Source organism: Euleptes europaea, chromosome 10 (genome assembly GCF_029931775.1).
Source record: "Euleptes europaea isolate rEulEur1 chromosome 10, rEulEur1.hap1, whole genome shotgun sequence".
Taxonomy (NCBI): Eukaryota; Metazoa; Chordata; class Lepidosauria; order Squamata; family Sphaerodactylidae; genus Euleptes; species Euleptes europaea.
In genome coordinates, this window is record NC_079321.1 from 19,034,122 (window position 1) to 19,050,930 (window position 16,809).

The 16,809-nt window shown below is 45.6% G+C and overlaps 1 protein-coding gene across 1 annotated transcript in view; it reads left to right on the forward strand.

Moving 5' to 3' along the window:
• The first annotated feature begins 2,240 nt into the window (after positions 1-2,240).
• Positions 2,241-16,809, forward strand: part of CTNNA1 (catenin alpha 1) — a 92,146-nt gene continuing 77,577 nt past the window's right edge. Inside the window, exons 1-3 of the mRNA XM_056856050.1 lie at positions 2,241-2,255; positions 13,158-13,264; positions 14,137-14,332. Coding sequence (XP_056712028.1) covers positions 13,160-13,264; positions 14,137-14,332 — 301 coding nt within the window. The 5' untranslated portion in view covers positions 2,241-2,255; positions 13,158-13,159. The remainder of the gene's footprint in view (positions 2,256-13,157; positions 13,265-14,136; positions 14,333-16,809) is intronic.

Sequence of the window (16,809 nt, forward strand, 5' to 3'; positions counted from 1 at the left end):
GTTTGATTCTCCACTCCTCCACATGAGCGGCAGAAGCTAATCTGGTGAACTGGATTGGTTTCCGCACGCCTTCACATGAAGACAGCTGGGTGACCTTAGGCAAGTCACAGCTCTGTTAGAGCTCTCTCAGCCCACCTACCTCACAGGGTGTCTGTTGTGGGGAGGGGGCAGGGAGCTGATTGTAAGCTAGTTTGATTCTCCCTTAAGTGGTAGAGAAAGTCGGCATAAAAAAACCAACTCTTCTTCTTCAATGGCTACCTCAGCTTACTTCTGTTTGAAATGTCAGTGAAATATACCCTGTGGCTTCTCTTCTGGGTTCCACCATCTCCTAGAGGAGCCAGGCCTCCTTGTGTTAACAACCATTCTACTAATATGTTATGACAAATCAGAATAAGTTTGTGCTGGAATACAATCTTGCAAGGCTCTAAGGTGCAACAGGGCCCTGGTTATCCTTATTTACACTGTTTCTCATACCACCCATACCAGGTTGAGATTGCTCCACCCCTTCCTAGTATAATAATTATATTACAGTGCAGCCCTGTGCTCTCTTATTCCAGTCTTAGTTCATGGAAATCAATGGCGATATTAGACCCTAACAATGCTAGGAGACAGAGCAAAGCATTCTATAAAAGGGCTGAATGTGAATTATGAAACAAAAGCTAAAATTCACGGACAGGGAGAGCTGGGGTTGCCAACCGCCAGGGGGAACCTGGTATTCTCCCAGGTACAACCGGCCTCCAGATTATGGAGATTAGTTTCCACGGAGGAAATGACACATTCAGAGAGCCCGACTCTACGGCACCACTGAGCCCTCTCCCCTCCCCAAGCTCCAACCCATCCACCCACTGCACCCAAATCTCCAGGAATTTCCCAACCCAGAGTTAGCAACTCTAAATTCCATCATGTCTCAAATGCCTTCAACGGCCCACAAGATCCAACCATATATGGAAGAATATACAGGTGAGCGGTATCTAAAGTACACACCCTCTCTCTCTCTCTCTCTCTCTCTCTCTCTGTGTGTGTGTGTGTGCAAAAAAAAAATCCCTTGCAAAAGAAACCTAAGCTTTACCCACGTGACCGTGATCTCACTACACTTTCACCTGAAACTCTTTCCCTAATTCATTCACCTCCCCCTCACTCCGCCCCCTGTCGCGCCAGCAGCAGCCTGCCTTGCAAACTAATGCTTCCTTTCCCCGTTAGATGCCGCGGGGGAGGCAGCTGCTCTTTACCTGTGCGGGCTCCTTCTGTTTAGCACTGTTGTCGGGGGAGTTCCGGGAATCGTCAGAGGGCGGTGCTGGGAAGAGCCGGCGGTGCGCTGAGGGCGGTGCTCGGAACAGCCATCTGTGAGCGGAGGGCACAAGAGCTGGCAGTGAACAGAGGAGCAGAGGGCGGTGCTAAGAACAGCCGTCAGCGGAGGGGGCAAGAGCCGGCGGTGAGCAGAGGGCGGTGCTCGGAACAGCCATCTGTGAGCGGAGGGCGCAAGAGCCGGCAGTGAACCGAGCAGAGGGCGGTGCTAAGAACAGCCGTCAGCGGAGGAGGCCAGAGCCGGCGGCGAGCAGAGGGCGGTGCTCGGAACAGCCATCTGTGTGCGGAGGGCGCAAGAGCTGGCAGTGAACAGAGGAGCAGAGGGCGGTGCTAAGAACAGCTTTCAGCGGAGGGGCAAGAGCCGGCGGTGAGCAGAGGGCGGTGCTCGGAACCGCCCTCTGTGAGCGGAGGGCGCAAGAGCCGGCCGTGAACTGAGCAGAGGGCGGTGCTAAGAACAGCCGTCAGCGGAGGGGGCAAGAGCCGGCGGTGAGCAGAGGGCGGTGCTGGGAAGAGCCGCCAGTGAGCGCAAGAGTCAGCAGTGAGTGGTGCCAGGAAGAGCCGGCGGTGAGTAGAGGGCGGTGCTGGGAACAGCCGTCAGTGAGCGGTGGGGGCAAGAGCCGGCCGCGAACAGAAGAGCCGGCGGCGAGCCGAGGGCGGTGCTGGGAAGAGCCGGCGGCGAGCAGGGGGCGGTGTACGGAAGAGCGAGCCAGGAAGGGCTGCCGCGGGAGGTGCCCGGAAGAGTCGACTTCCCTTCCCCCCCACACACCCCGCTCTCTGATCCGGCTTTCCTCAGAGGCGCTCCGGTTTGGTGTGGGACAGGGCGCGGCGGAGGCGAGCCCCGAAGCGGAAAGAGGAAAAGAGCTGCGGAAACGGTCGCCTCGCGCTCTGGGGGATTCGCCGACCGGACGTCGAAAGCGCCGAGCGAGGAGGAGGAGGAAGAGGAGCGGCAGGTAACTTTTCACGGGAGGGGAAGGATGTGTGTGTGGGGGGGTTCCCTCTTCCTCGGTTGGGGTTTGGGCCTCCTCTCGTCGAGTTAGAAAGTTTTGAGGCGCGTCGCGGCCCGTCCCGGCAGTGGGAGGAAACAAACCGGAGCTGGGCTTGGCGCTGCCCCCCCCTTTCACCGTTCCCCCCTCTCCCAGGGGGAGGGGTTAGCCGTTCTCGGGGGGATTAACCGTCTTTTTTCTCCACCTCACCCCCCCCCCAGCGCTTGAGGCCTTCCTCTCTCCCCCCCTCCCGTCCCTTCCTGCTCTGGGCGGTGTCCTCATTCCAGGGACTTGTGAATTCCTATGGCGGGGAGGGGGGGGGGGAACACCAGAGAGAGAGAGAATCTGCTTTTTCTTTCATCTCCAGGAGGTGTTTTTAATATATATATATATATATATATATATATATATATATATATATATATATATATATATATATATATATATGATTTTTTTTATTTTTATAATGTAAAACAAAAATACAATAATAACAAGAAAAAATAAAATACAAGAGTGTCAATTATGATTATACAAAGTTATAAAAGTCAACAAAACCTAAATACCCTTTTGACCCTCCGCCCGCCTTAAAAAGTGACCCTTCGCCTGACTTCCGCAGAAGTGTCTAAACAGTTCTAGTGGTTATTTATAATAATAATATAAAAGTAAATAAACTTGTTTCTATAACTCACTAACTAAATTAGTAAAATCCGTTTTTGCCGGTTTTGAAGATCTCCGGGAGTTTTGAAGATAGTGGCTTGTCTCCCCACCCCTTTTAAAAAGTTATTTTTCTGGCCCCCTTCGCGCTTTCTCCTCTGTGGTCCCCCCTAGCCTCTGTTTAGAAATAAAAAAGGAGGCATGGCTGTCACCAGCAAGATTTTTTTTCCCCTGGTGAAAATGTGGGTGTGTTCAATGGTGGAACGCTAGTGTGTAAAATGCTTTTTAGTAGGGGTGGGGGGGTAGCACAGTCGCTGGGCTCTGCAGCTCCTTCCAGCCGTCACAAAGCTTTTCTTTAAAGTGACAAAAAAGTTGTTTTAGAAGGCCGGTCGGCCCGTTTAAAACAGAAAAGAAGCTAGTGTAAACTTTTGTGGAAGTCTCCCGAGGCTTAGTTGTACTGGGGAAATGTTTGCTGCGACTTTGGAAGTTGACTCAGTGTTCATTAAGAGCCTAATTGGGTAGATGCGATAAGCTGCCTTGTGTATTCCTTCGCGCTGTTCGTTCATTTTTACAAGACATCATGGTTTTGTGCGTAGTCAGTAGAAAATCCAGGTATAAAGGCCTTCTGTCTTCCCCATACATCTTTCAATATAAACCTGATAGCATAAACTTACCCATTGGGTGGTACAGTCTTTGATGTTAATGAATCACGGTTATTTAAGCCATGTTATTAATGCCCCGCCTCAAGCTGCCTAAAGTCTACCCGGCTTAGTTTGTATTTGTGGCTATCACTGAACATCCAGACATCCCCAAATTAATAAATCCAGTTTGTCTTCTAGTGGGTGAGATGATTTCCATTGCTTCAGCATAGATCTTTGTCTCCCTGTTAACATGTTAACTTTTTGTTGGAACGAGTGACATCATCATAGCCCAGTCTCATTCATGCTTGCTTGGAAGTAAATTCTGTGGAGTTTAAAGGGCCTTCCCCCTGACAACTTTGGGTCAGTTACCAAATAGCCTGTGCTGCATAAGAATGTGGTGAGGTAAATTAAGGTACAAGGCCACCAGGTGAGCGTATAGCCATTCCATAGAGTCAGCTGAATGATTAAACCCCATTTGGTTACTCAAATGCGGCAAACTCTTGCTTGCAATATGCTACTTCTATAAAATAAGTACAGTGCTAATACAGGATTTGACTTAAATGTTTTTAATATGCTAGGTGGGATCTGAAGGGCTATATAGAGTGTTGATGTATGCGAAGACACATTGTGAAAGACACTCATGTGCCATCCGAATGCTAGGAACGTCAGATTCAGCAGCAGCTTCTGCGTTTAAAGTTATTTGTGCTCATACTCAGAGCAAAGTGTTTGAGAAAAGATTCCAGGAAGGAACCACTGTCTGTAGACTTTGATTTGGACTGATTTATCATAGTACCTGAGGATTGTAACTCATGTGAAATAGACAACTATTTCACTAGAAGTCAGGTTAGATTCATATGTTGTTGAAGCTGTACCGGAAGTACCACATACCAGAAGAAACTGTATGGTTCATCTGAATGATGGCAGCATCACCAGCTTCTAGGAAGGTGCAGCACTTCCTTGGTAAATATTGACCATGTGGCTGCCTGCTAGTGTTATCAGAGTGATAATAAGTTTCCAAATTAGCTTCTGTATTAATTTTAGCTTTTTCTTTTGTTCTTGGAAAGAAACAAGTTTTAATAGACAAAAGTACTACCAGTCTTGGAGCCCTCTTCTCTCTTGCTCCTTTGTCTTGCCAAATCTCTTGACTTTTCTCGGCAGTTTAACATAAATAACTACTGTATTTTCTGGCGTATAAGACTACTTTTTAACCCAGGAAAATCTTCTCAAAAGTCGGGGGTCGTCTAATACGCCGGGTGTCGTCTTATACGCCGGATGCTGAATTCCGAGCCGGACTGGAGAATCTGCCTGGGGAGCTGCCTCCGCTCTGTCCATGTCCGGCAGAGGAGGGAGGGGAGGCGAGCCCGGCGAGGGCGCTCACTGCCCAGCTCAGAGTCGGAGACAGGTGCGCCGGGGTGCACAGAGGGAAGTGCTCGGCTGTGCTCCAGCGGCAGCGCAAGGCAGGCATGCGGCTGGCCGGGCCTGGGGTGGCCACTCTCTTCTCCCGGCACAGGGTGTTTTGGCTGCCGCCTAGCACACCCAACATGCCCCCTTTCCTCCCCGGCCTCCGCTTCAGCTTCTGTCTTTATGGGCTTCCCTCCCCTCCAAACCCTCCTTTAGCTCCGCCCTCCATGGGCCGTCGGCTCAGTCCTCCCCTCGCCCTTCTCGAGGGCCCTTACTCTCGCCCCCATCCCCCTCTTCTTCCCCACTCCCTTCTCCCCTCGCCGACTCCCCGAGAGCCACATCCCGTCGCTCCGGGTCGGCACACACTCTTCCATGCCGGGAGGTCAGCCCCCGGCCTCCTCCTGTTCCTCCCGCCAGCCCCGCCTCCAGGCGCGCTGCCAGCTCGTCCAGCCGCCCCCGCCCCCTCTTTCTCCCGCCCCGGTAAGTGGTGTTGTTTCCCCGGGGATTGAGCCGCCCCAGGAGGACCGGGGGTGGCCTCGGGGTTGGGGCGCAGTCCCGAAGGCCGGCCCCAGGCCGCGGACTCGGGACAATCCCAAACTCTATATTTTAACTGTAAAAATGGGGGGGTCGTCTTATACGCCCAGTCGTCTTGTACGCCGGAAAATACAGTACTTCTTTTAGCTTTATGTGTTGGGTTTTTTTTTAGTCTTTGAAGGTTTGGTTCTTGCTCTTTGTTCAGAAAAACATTATCTTCTCTGCACTGTCCAATGCCCTAACCACCTGACAGTGAAAATGGTATGCATAGTTCACTTGGACCTTGATGGATAAGATTGGAAAGCAAGATATGTTACTAGTTCGAGCATACCGGTATTTACCTGATAAATTGTCCGAAATCAGAAAATAATACTTTGTTTAGCTCAACTACTTTTGTAACGCCACAGTGAACTTTGCAAAATGTAGAATGATAATTACAAATGTCTCAAGTTTCTTTGGCTTACTTATTTCTGTGTGCAACTGTTACATTAAGTGTAGGAAGAGGGATGTTAGGCAGTCATGTGGGGTGGAAAGTTTTCCAGTGCTATATTTTCCCATGGAAAATTTTCTGGCCCACATACGTAAATACTCTGTTTATTGTTGTCAGGGCTGTTGTGCTGTGTTAGATGGTAGGATATAAACAATGGACAAAACCATGTGCTTGTACCTGTGTTTCTGCCTTCTTTTCCTGATATTAAATATTTAAATTTACATATCTGAATTGGAAAAATTTCCAGAACTTTTTTTGCTGGAAAACCCACATCATTGATGTTGGGGAGATCTACTTTGAATAGGTGGTCAGATTGTGATGATTAAGACATCACAAACATTCCATTCTAAATTATAGATTGAAATTGCCTAGCACAGAGTTAGTTGAAGTGTTCTGGGTGGCTGTTGCAAGCAAGATACTAGGGCAGGGAAAGCTATCTTCATTCTTTTCTCCAGTCTTTGACCAAGTTTCATATTCCTCATCTCTAGGCTCCTGGACAACCAGTGGCCACGGATTTTTCCAGCCCAGCACTTTACATTGTCTTGCTCTTTCCGGTAGCTTTCTTTTTTATTTTGGGCAGATCTTTTAACATATCAGTAGCTTTACCTTCATTTGAAAGAATGTAATTCTTTAGTTTTGTTTTCACTGCAGGTGGTTATTCCTGCTGTAGTGCTGGAGAACTTCTGAGACTGTAGGGCTGTCCATAGAAGTGACGTGAACCACTGCAGTTTCTTTTTTGTGTAGTGTCTCCTTAGTGGTTGGGTTTTGGGGGGGGGTAGCAGTGGCAGAACGCACAAACGTCACTCATGCCTTTCTGTTTTGAGCATCTCTCACAATGTTAGGTTTGCGAATATCAAGCCATGAAGTAATGTGAGCCTTACCTTGATCAACATCAGCTTTGACTAAATCCCATAGAATTAACTTGGGCTTTCACATATGCCAAATAATGCACTTTCAATCCACTTTCAGTACACTTCAACAATCTTTGCAAGTGGATTTTGCCAGTTCACACAGTAAAATCCAGCTTCAAAGTGCATTGAAAGTGGATTGAAAGTGCATTATTTGGCATGCGTGAAATTGCCTTTAGTTTAGACGGGAATGTTTAAGATTGCAGCCTTTAATAATCCAATACTTTTATGCATTATCTTGGTATCCCATTCCCACTATGAATTATCTGGTTCTCTGAAACACAGTCCTCTCCCCCCCCCCTTTTAAAAAGGTGTTACTACTTTCTTAGAACTGTAAATAAATTTAAATAATAACAGCATAACCAAAACCAGCCCCCCAAAGCTTATTAAATATAGTGATAAAACTTCGGTAACACAGGTTTCCAAATCAACTCAGTCTGCTTAGATCCTTCCCATTCCTCAAATCAGTTAATTTTATCAATTGATAGGTTCCTAAACATTTTTGAGCCCATTCTTGAATTGAGGGGGGCTGGTTCTTGTTTCCAGTGTCTTGCAAGCACAGTTCTAGCTGCTATGATAAGATGCATCACTAAAGTTTTCAAAACCTTAGAGACATAGTTGAGCAAAAGAGCCTTGATTGACAGAGAGGAGTCTAATCCAAAGCCAGCTACCATTATGCCTGAGCAAGCTTTCCAGTAATTTTTTTGCTCATGGGCAGGTCCACTACATGTGATGGAAACTTGTTCTCTGTGATTTACAATACCAACATATATTGGATGAATTACCGTAGATTCTTGCTCATTTATGCAAGGTGAGATACCACTGATGTAACATCTTCAGGAAGTTTTCCTTAAACTGGGAAGATACAGTAAAATTAGAGTCAGATGTCATTATGGACATCAAGACTTCACTGGAAATAGTCCGGCCCAAATCCCTTTCCCACTTAATCTGAAAACTTTGCTTATTTACCACATCAACATTACGAAGGATATTAACAGTTTTTGTCAATAAACGAAAGTGATTTCCCCTAATGACATTTTTTAATTCTGAATGCTTCTGTAATTCGTGGCTTTTCCCCAAAAAAGTTTTAGTTTGAAGATACTTGAAAAAATGTACCTTACAACTGCTTCAGCAGGTAACTGAATCCAAGTTAATCATGAGATTATTCCTAATTAGATTTTTGAATGTGTCTAGATTATAGCATTCCCATTTTTTTACCGGCTGAAGCTGATAATTTTGGATTTTATCTAGTGCTGTAACTACAGAGGAAAATGGTGAGGTGCTAGGAGCCAGTTTCTTTTTATATAAATGCCAAACTGCAGTAATTAATGATAAAATTGTCCTCTTTATACACCTGGTTCCTAATGGACATGCTAGTCCAAGGGAAAATTTTCAGTGGCATTCTTACAAAAGCTTGCTCAATGAAGCAGTCCTGTGTTCTTATTCTGTCTGGGCAAATGGGAGGAATAGGTAACAAACTGTTATCATAAATAGATAAAATGTCGTAACTTTTAGTGAGCTACTGCACGTGCTGTCTAGCAAGAATAACTAGTAGTGTTTTCTTTCCCTCCTTCCCCCAGTAGCTGTTTTTAATATGGAATCGGTCACTATTCTACCCATTGCACTTGGCTTTATGTGTAGCAATGTGAGAGTGCTGGCTGCTTTTGTTTTTGTTTGTCGAGGACTCTGCCTAGTGTGTGCTGTGTAGTCAAGGATCTCTCTGTTGGATGATTAATGTCTGGTATGTAGTCTGCCAGACAAGGACAGTACTTCTATTAATGCAGTAGTTTAATTGTCATCTAGGCCTCATGCCAAAACTGATGCATTGCTGTGTTCAGTATCTGGTTTGTGTTCTGTAGCCGCTCACTGTGACTGGAATGGAAGCGGCATAGGAGAACAAAAGTTTGAGCCTCCAGAATGGAATTATATGACATCAGTGGGCAATTACTTCTTTTCAGCAACAGTTTTCTTCTAAGGCTGGTTTCGTTGTGTAATCTGTGGAGGAAGTTCTGGGTAGATTATAATCTTTCCTGTTTTTTTAAGGTTTTGCGGATAATACATTGCTCACTTGCTCAGCATACTGGGAATAATATGACAAGAGCCCAAAGGCGAGGTGACTGAAAGACGGGTAGAATGGGCAGCAGACTGAGAGAACCCAAGGGAAGAATTGGAGGAGACAATGGCCTGAGGAAAAGGCCAGAGTAGACAGGAAGTAGAGGGAAGGAGGGGCCAGGATAAAATGTGAGCTCTGGGGAGAGCTTGTACAGGACTCTCAAGGACAGGATGGAGATGCTGTGTCAAGTTGGCAGGAAGGAAGTAGAAAGCAAGAGAAATGTTAATTTTATGTCTCATTAGCAACCAGTATATGATTAAGAAAGAGTGGTTCGAAGGTTTTTTATTCAGACAAATTCAAAATTTTATGTGGGAATTGTTTTTTTGAATATTAAAAAAGAAGACAGTATGGCACGTTCTTCCTTTACATTGTATGAACTTAAACAAACTGAAAGGTTGAAAACTTAAACACTAATTGTAAAACACCCAAAGAGCTGCAAATAATAACCCTGCGGGCATGGTTGTCCACTCATCTATTTCATCTTGTGACAGCAGGTAGACTTCCCCTGACTATGGAAGATCCACTGATTTAGCAATTTGTAATAATCTCTTTTCCTTTCTGTAAAATGTATTAGGACAGCCAGGGAATGGCTTGTTGCTGGGCAGAATATCCCTGTATGTCTGTGTGCTAAGGAAGTGGGTTAAGAGTCATGGAGAGTCAGAGTGAACTATAAACATTGATAGGAGAAATTGGATAGAACTGAACTGTACTGCGCCGCCTCTATGTATGGAGTGCTATCAGCCTACCCTGAAGGTTGATGGGTTGTCATATTTTGAATTTGGATAAATATCCCTTCCTTGGTATGATCGGGGCTCAGAGATTTTTACTCGGTAGAGTGCTCTGGGTCGCAGCTGCCAGAATAAACTGTTTTCTTGAATATTGATCTCAGGTCTCTCTCTCCCCCCACGAACCCTTGTTTGCCGTATCATTCTGAATTTTAGCTCTTGTCCACGGAGGTTGCTGTGGCACCTCATTAAGTGAATTCATAAGTGAATTCATTAATTGTTTTGTAATTTGGATTATCGTATATACTCGTGTATAAACCGAGTTTTTCAGCCCAAAAAAAGGGCTGAAAAAGCCAAGCTCGGCTTATACGCGGGTCAATACGGGAGGGGAGGGAGGGGGGAACTTACCGCCGCCGCCTTTCCCTGGCCAGGAGCAGCCTCCAGAGGCCCCCTGCGGCCGCAGGGAGGCCACTCAGCCACCCCTGCCGCCTTTTCCTGGCCGGGAGCGGCCTCCAGAGGCCCCCTGCGGCCGCAGGGAGGCCGCGCCGCCGCCCCCCGCCGCCTTTTCCTGGCTGGGAGCGGCCTCCAGAGGTCCGCTGCGGCCGCAGGGAGGCCGCTCCGGCCCCCCCCCCCCCGCCTGGCCCGCACCACTTCCCGCCGCCAGGAGCGGCCTGGGGGGGCCTCCTGCAGCTGCAGGAAGGCCGCCCCCGCTGCTTCCCGCCGCCAGGAGCCCGGTCAGGTAAGCCTGCGGGGGGGGAGGGGTTATAAGCCTACCCTCGGCTTATACGCGGGTGCCTAATTTTCCCCCATTTTGGGGGAGAAATTAGGCACCTCGGCTTATACGCGGGTGTATACGGTATTCTGTGTATTTGGTTTTATCGCCTACCCTTCAGTTGCAAAACAGTAAAACATCAGTGTACTCTTCTACATAATTCCCAGGGATAATCAACTGAAAAACACTAATTACAATTTTGAAATTGCCCTGCTTGTCAAATATATATATTGAAAATGGCATCCATCCGTTGTTAATTTTCTGAAACAATAATCTTTAGAAATGGAAAATTCTCTCCCAGCCCCCCACCCGGAAAACATTCCACTCCACATTCTGGGAGCCATAAGCAAGCCATGAATGTGGTGGATTAGCCTGGTATGTTAGTTTCTATAGTGGAAATAGAATACTTGTTTTCATGATGTAAATGGCAAGGTAGTCATAATCAAAAAGTGCTGCATATTTGTTCTCATGTTTGTGTTCCTGTGCAACTCTAGTAGGTTGAAAACACAGCTGTTGGAGAGCAGCTTTCCTGTGGTAAAATCCTATGCTACCAGGGAACGGGTTTAGAGGTAGTGGTACAATATCTTCTCATCTGATCATCCACCTCCTGGATGTTGGTGTCCTCCTTTGATGGTATGTTTGATGGAATGTTGCTGAGGGAGGGGGGCAGTTTCTCTCCAGGCTAGTTTGACTCATGATTTGGTAAGAGGTCCTCTAACTGAGGGGTCCCCAAACATGGTGCCTGTGGGCACTATGGTGCCCGCTAACACTTTTCGTGGTGCTCACCAAGACTTTTTAGAAAGTGGGTGGTGCCAGATGGGATTCTTTCCAGCAGATCTTTTGCTTGGCCACTGGGGATCTGATCGGCTGTGCCAATTAAAATAACATTTCACCAGCAGTTGCTACCAATGCATTGGTTTTATTTGCTCTCTCCCCCAGTGTATTTTTTAAATCATGTCTCCTTTGTACTTTGTCTTCCTTTCTGTGTTTGTGGCTCCACCTTCTGTGGTGGCCGTTTTGTGGTTGCACCTACCACCCTGTGTCAGAATTCCAAAGGTTCCCACATGCTGAAAAAGTTTGGGAATCCCTGCTCTAGAAGATCTGGCTTTTGCCTTGTGAGGGTCTCCTGATAACTGTGGTTAGTTGCAATTTGAGATGGAACATTTGTTCTAATTCTCAATTACATTTATACAAATTGCAGTACCTCTATCACTTGTGCAGTTTTATATTGAGACATACTCAAAATCAGTACTTGATGTCTTTGATTTCACTGGGACAGGTTCTTGATAGATTTGAAAGCATATTGATAACCATGATAGCTAGAAACACATGACTGCTGAGATCTGAGAATGGAGCTCTCGCCTGACTGTCTCACGTGGCTTATCTTTGAAGTATTCATGCTAGCTGTGGCTTTAGAAGTTTTATTTCTTTCTACAGCAGAAGGATATTGGGTGGGGGGACTATTTCTCCACCTCAGAGGATACCGGAGGGCGGGTCCTTATGTAGGTCAGAGATCATAATTAGATCACCTCACAAGATGAGAGCTTCATGGTAGTCAGTACTAAAACACTGATACATCTGTTGGCTTTTGCTGTATATTTGGTTTTCTTAATTTAATATAGATATAGGAGTAGGTTGTAATATTGGCTGTTTTCATTTGTTTATTTGGAATATTTTATCTCAATTTGGAAGGCTTTAAGAGGGAGTGGACATGTTCATGGAGGAGAGTGGTATTCATGGCTACTAGTTAAAATGGATACTAGTCATGATACATGCCTATTCTCTCCAGGATCAGAGGGGCATGCCGAATATATTAGGTGCTGTGGAGCACAGGCAGGATGGTGCTGCTGCAGTTGTCTTGTTTGTGGGCTTCCAAGAAGCACCTGGTTGGCCATTGTGTGAACAGACTGCTGGAATTGACGGGCCTTGGTCTAATCCAGCACAACCTTTCTTATGTTCTTTTTTTCTTATGACATTTTTTCCTCCTCCATTTAATCCTCACCACAAACCCCAATATTCATGATAATTGTACTTTTGAGTCATGATGTAAAAATTGTATTGCTGGAAGGAGGGTTGGGAGCCTAGGTGCCCTGTCCTGAATCCTCAGAAAGATGCTGGAGCTCTAGGGACTGTGAGGGGGGCGGGGGCTTGCTACATGTAGGTGTTCATTTTTTTCTGTTATAAATGGGAACCAGAGTGTTGGCTAAGCACCCTAGGCTTTGGTTGCTGCCGTGTGGTTTCAGTTGTATAACTTGAAAGACTTAGGGTTCCCTTCAGGTCCATCCTGCTGTTCAAGCATGACCCTCAATTAGCTGACATCCCATTGATCAACTTACATGTTCAGCTGTGCAGATTTGCTCCCCTTCACACTTTGCTGGTTCCAGGAGTCACCCAATTGCTGTTTAATGTATATAAGGGGGAACTGTTTTTTGCTTCTGTTACTCTTGCAGGGAAAAGCAGTAATCAGCCTTAACCCTTTCAGTCAGAGGCTGCAATCCCCATACTTACCTTTTTGGGGGGAGTAAGCCTTGTGGAACTGAGACTGATGTCTTAATTAACAGGCTTAGCATTGTGCTACACGGAAGGTTGTGATAGTGAGAGTGAAATAACCGGATACTTCTGTCTCCTCAGAGATGACTGCCATTAACGCAGGAAACGTTAACTTCAAATGGGATCCCAAAAGCCTGGAGATAAGAACACTGGCAGTGGAGAGGTTGTTAGAACCCCTTGTCACACAGGTAAAAAAGCTACCTTTTTATTTATTGTTTTGGCTCCACAGTGTCGCATTGGGAGCCTAATGGTGTTTCTTGCATTTGTCTCGTTGGTCAGTGGTAGGATCTGCCTTGTGCTTATCACAGGTGTAATATAACCTGTTAGGTAGTACAAAGGGCTCTTTAGTTGTAGATCAGCAGGTTGAACAGGCATATCAAATAATTAGTATGCACTTATGCTCATGAAATGTATGAAGCATAAATAGGCTTTTCATGCGAAATTACTGGGATGCTGGATCAGGTGAAAGCAAGGAAAAGCATGAAAGAAGTTACTTCTAAGAATTTTTTTAAAAAGCAGTGTGAAAGTGGGAGAAAAATACCACGTTAAAAGGTTGAGTACAACCAAAGAGGCAGAGTTGTGCAAGTAGATTATAACTTGTAGAACAAAGGGAATAAGAAATGGATAGCAAAAGGGAAGACCGAGATTATGGTGCAAGACTGAGAAATGAAAACAGGATTTGCATAGAATACAGTTAGCTGTACAGTACAGCCAAGTCCTCTGTCTCCTGCTCCAGAAAGATAAGGCTGCTCGTCGGCACTTGCTTATCCAGCTGTGTCAATGTGTGATGTGAAGATTCCATTGTCTCAGCACTTGCTTTCAAACTTAATAAATTGAATAATTGGCAAATGAATATCTCTAGTTTATTATGAAACCTAAAACTCTAAGGATGCATTGAACGATCACACTTTTTTCAAATCTGTTTGTGAAAACTGTCTAAGCCCTTGACTGAAATTTTAATTAAACAGTAAGCTCTGCGTTATGAAAGATGCTGATACGGGTGGTTAGTCAGGAACTTCTCTCATATGCGTGAAAAATGTTCGTGGTTTTTCCCCCCTAGGTTACGACACTCGTCAATACTAGTAACAAGGGCCCTTCTAACAAGAAGAGAGGCCGCTCTAAAAAGGCACATGTTTTAGCCGCATCAGTTGAGCAAGCCACAGAGAACTTCTTGGAGAAAGGAGACAAAATTGCAAAAGAGAGCCAGTTTCTTAAAGAAGAGTTGGTGGCTGCTGTGGAAGATGTGCGCAAACAAGGTATTATGACCTGTGGAAATCTTACTATGATTTAAAAATTGTCTTAAATTGTTGAAGACTCTTCCCAATGTTCTTAATCCCCAAGCTTCTAGAACATGAATTGGCTGGTTTCAGTCATCTTTCAAGTTCGTAGTCCTTTGGCTCAGAGCAGTTGCTTTAGAAGCTGGAAAACCCATCTTTAAAGTGAGATGAGCTTCCCTGTGTGTGTGTGTGTGTGTGTGTGTGTGTGTGTCAATGTGTGATGTGAAGGGTTTTCAAGGCAAGAGGCATTCAGAGGTGGTTTGTCATTGCTGGCCTCCACGTCACAACCCTGGTATTCCTTGGAGGTCTCCCATCCAAACTACCTTCCAGATTGTTTTCTGAGGCTCTGAGCTTTTATTTGTTGTCACTGTTGGGGAGTGATGTGGTGACAGTGAGAAGTAGCCAGAAGGGAAGAGAATGCTTGTAGAGTCTTCCTTTAGTCTTTATTCCTTCACTTTCTCTATGCATTCTGGGAACTGTAGTGCCCAAAGCACCTCATAGTTGATATAATAGGTTTTGTATATCATAGGTTTTGGACATAATTCCCAGAACATCCTCTTTTTCCCTAAAAGCAGAGAATGAGATGGAAGAACAGCATTTTCCTTCATCTGTCACTACCACGTTATTTTTCAGCAATGCAGCAGATATATTGCACTGGGTTGGTAGAGGGCAGGTGGAGTCTGTGGGAGGGACCTAGAACCCCAAAGCATTCCTTATATACCATAGTTCATCCAGTGATGTTCTGAGCTTTCTGTGAGCTTTGATTCCTGTTCCAACTAAAACAAACTTTTGGGCTTCTTATCCTCAAATAGCTCTGTTTTAAGGTGGAATCCGAGAGAAGCCTGACCATCTCTTTATTTGGAAGAAATGTTGGTCTTTCAGTCTAGAAAGTGAAAAAAACCCAGTGCATATCTTTTTTTTCATATTTTCGTAGGGTTAGACTAAGTCTGTATGGAGATGTGCATTTTCAGGCAATACAAATATTTACATAATGGCCTCAGAGGAAATATTTATGGCAATTGAAGGATCCCAAATTGGATATGATACAATTGAACGTTATTGCTACCGAGCTTGGTTATACCAGTGATTGTAATGGGAATTAGTTTAATAACTTGAATCCCTAAAGCAGAAGTGAACATGAAATTGGAAGAATATTAAATATGACAGTGCTATCTAGGTCCTGTGCTTTTAAAGGTCTGAGGCCTGATTGACACATGCAGGGAAATAAGGTGGTAATGAGGTGGCAGAGCCCTGAAGTGGTGGAATGGAGTGGAATGGACTTGTACTGTCAGTCTGCAGGTGGTGGATTTTAGCTTTGAATATTCCTTTACATAAAAGCCATTTAAATTCTAGTATCTGACAAAGGGAGCATTAACTCGTGAAACCTTATACCCCAAAAATCTTGTTGGTCTCTGAGATGCTACTGGACTCAAATCTAGCTGTTCCATTCAAATAAAAAACTAGTAGGGTAGGGAGAGAGCTTCTGCCTGCTCTCTTATGTTGCTGTTCTCGGTTTTGAGGGGATCCTCCTAGTATAGTTTACTTTACCACCTAAATGCTCTGCCATTTCATTTTCTTGCTTGTGCGAACCATCTCTTAATATTCTAACTTAAATCAGTTCTTAACACTTTCTCCAAATGTAAAAATCAAAATTGGTATCTTTATTGGTACTTCTCTCCCCAGTGTTATTTAACATCTATATGCACCCCCTCGTCCAACTGTTTTGGAAGTTGAGGCTGGAATGTCAGCAGTGTGCAGATGACACCCAGTTCTTTCTGTTGATGGGTGGTTGGCCAGACATCATCCCAGATGTTATGGCTAAATGCTTGGGGGCTGTGGTGGGATGATTAGAGCAGAGCCACCTGAAATTAAATCTGCCAAAGATTAAGGTGCTGTGGCTGGGCAGGAGTGCATCAGATCAGGCGAACTCACTGCCAACCCTTGACAGAGTACAGTTAACACCATCTGCCTCCCTCAGGAGTATGGGGGTGCTTCTGGACGCCTCCCATTCTTTGGAGACCCAGGCCACCAATGCTGCCAGGTCGGCATTCTTCCATCTTCGCCGGGCCAGGTAACTTATACCCTACCTGTCCTGACCTAGCCCCCGTGATCCATGCAATGGTCACCTCCAGATTGGACTACTGTAACTCACTCTACGCAGGGCTACCTTTGAAGCGGCTCTGGAGATTACAGTTGGTCCAGAATGCAGCTGTGCAGATCCTAACAGGAACTCCTTGGAGGGCACACATTCAACCTGTCCTCCGCCAGTTGCATTAGCTTCAGATCGAACTCCAGATCAGGCTCAAGGTATTGGAGCTTACCATCAAAGCCCCTAAACTGTCTGGGACCCTCATATTTGCTGGGCCGCCTCTTCTGTTATACCCCCCCAGAGAGCCTTGAGCTCTGCTTCGGACAATCTCTTGGTTGTCCAAAGCAGACCATCCAGCTGTCCTCGA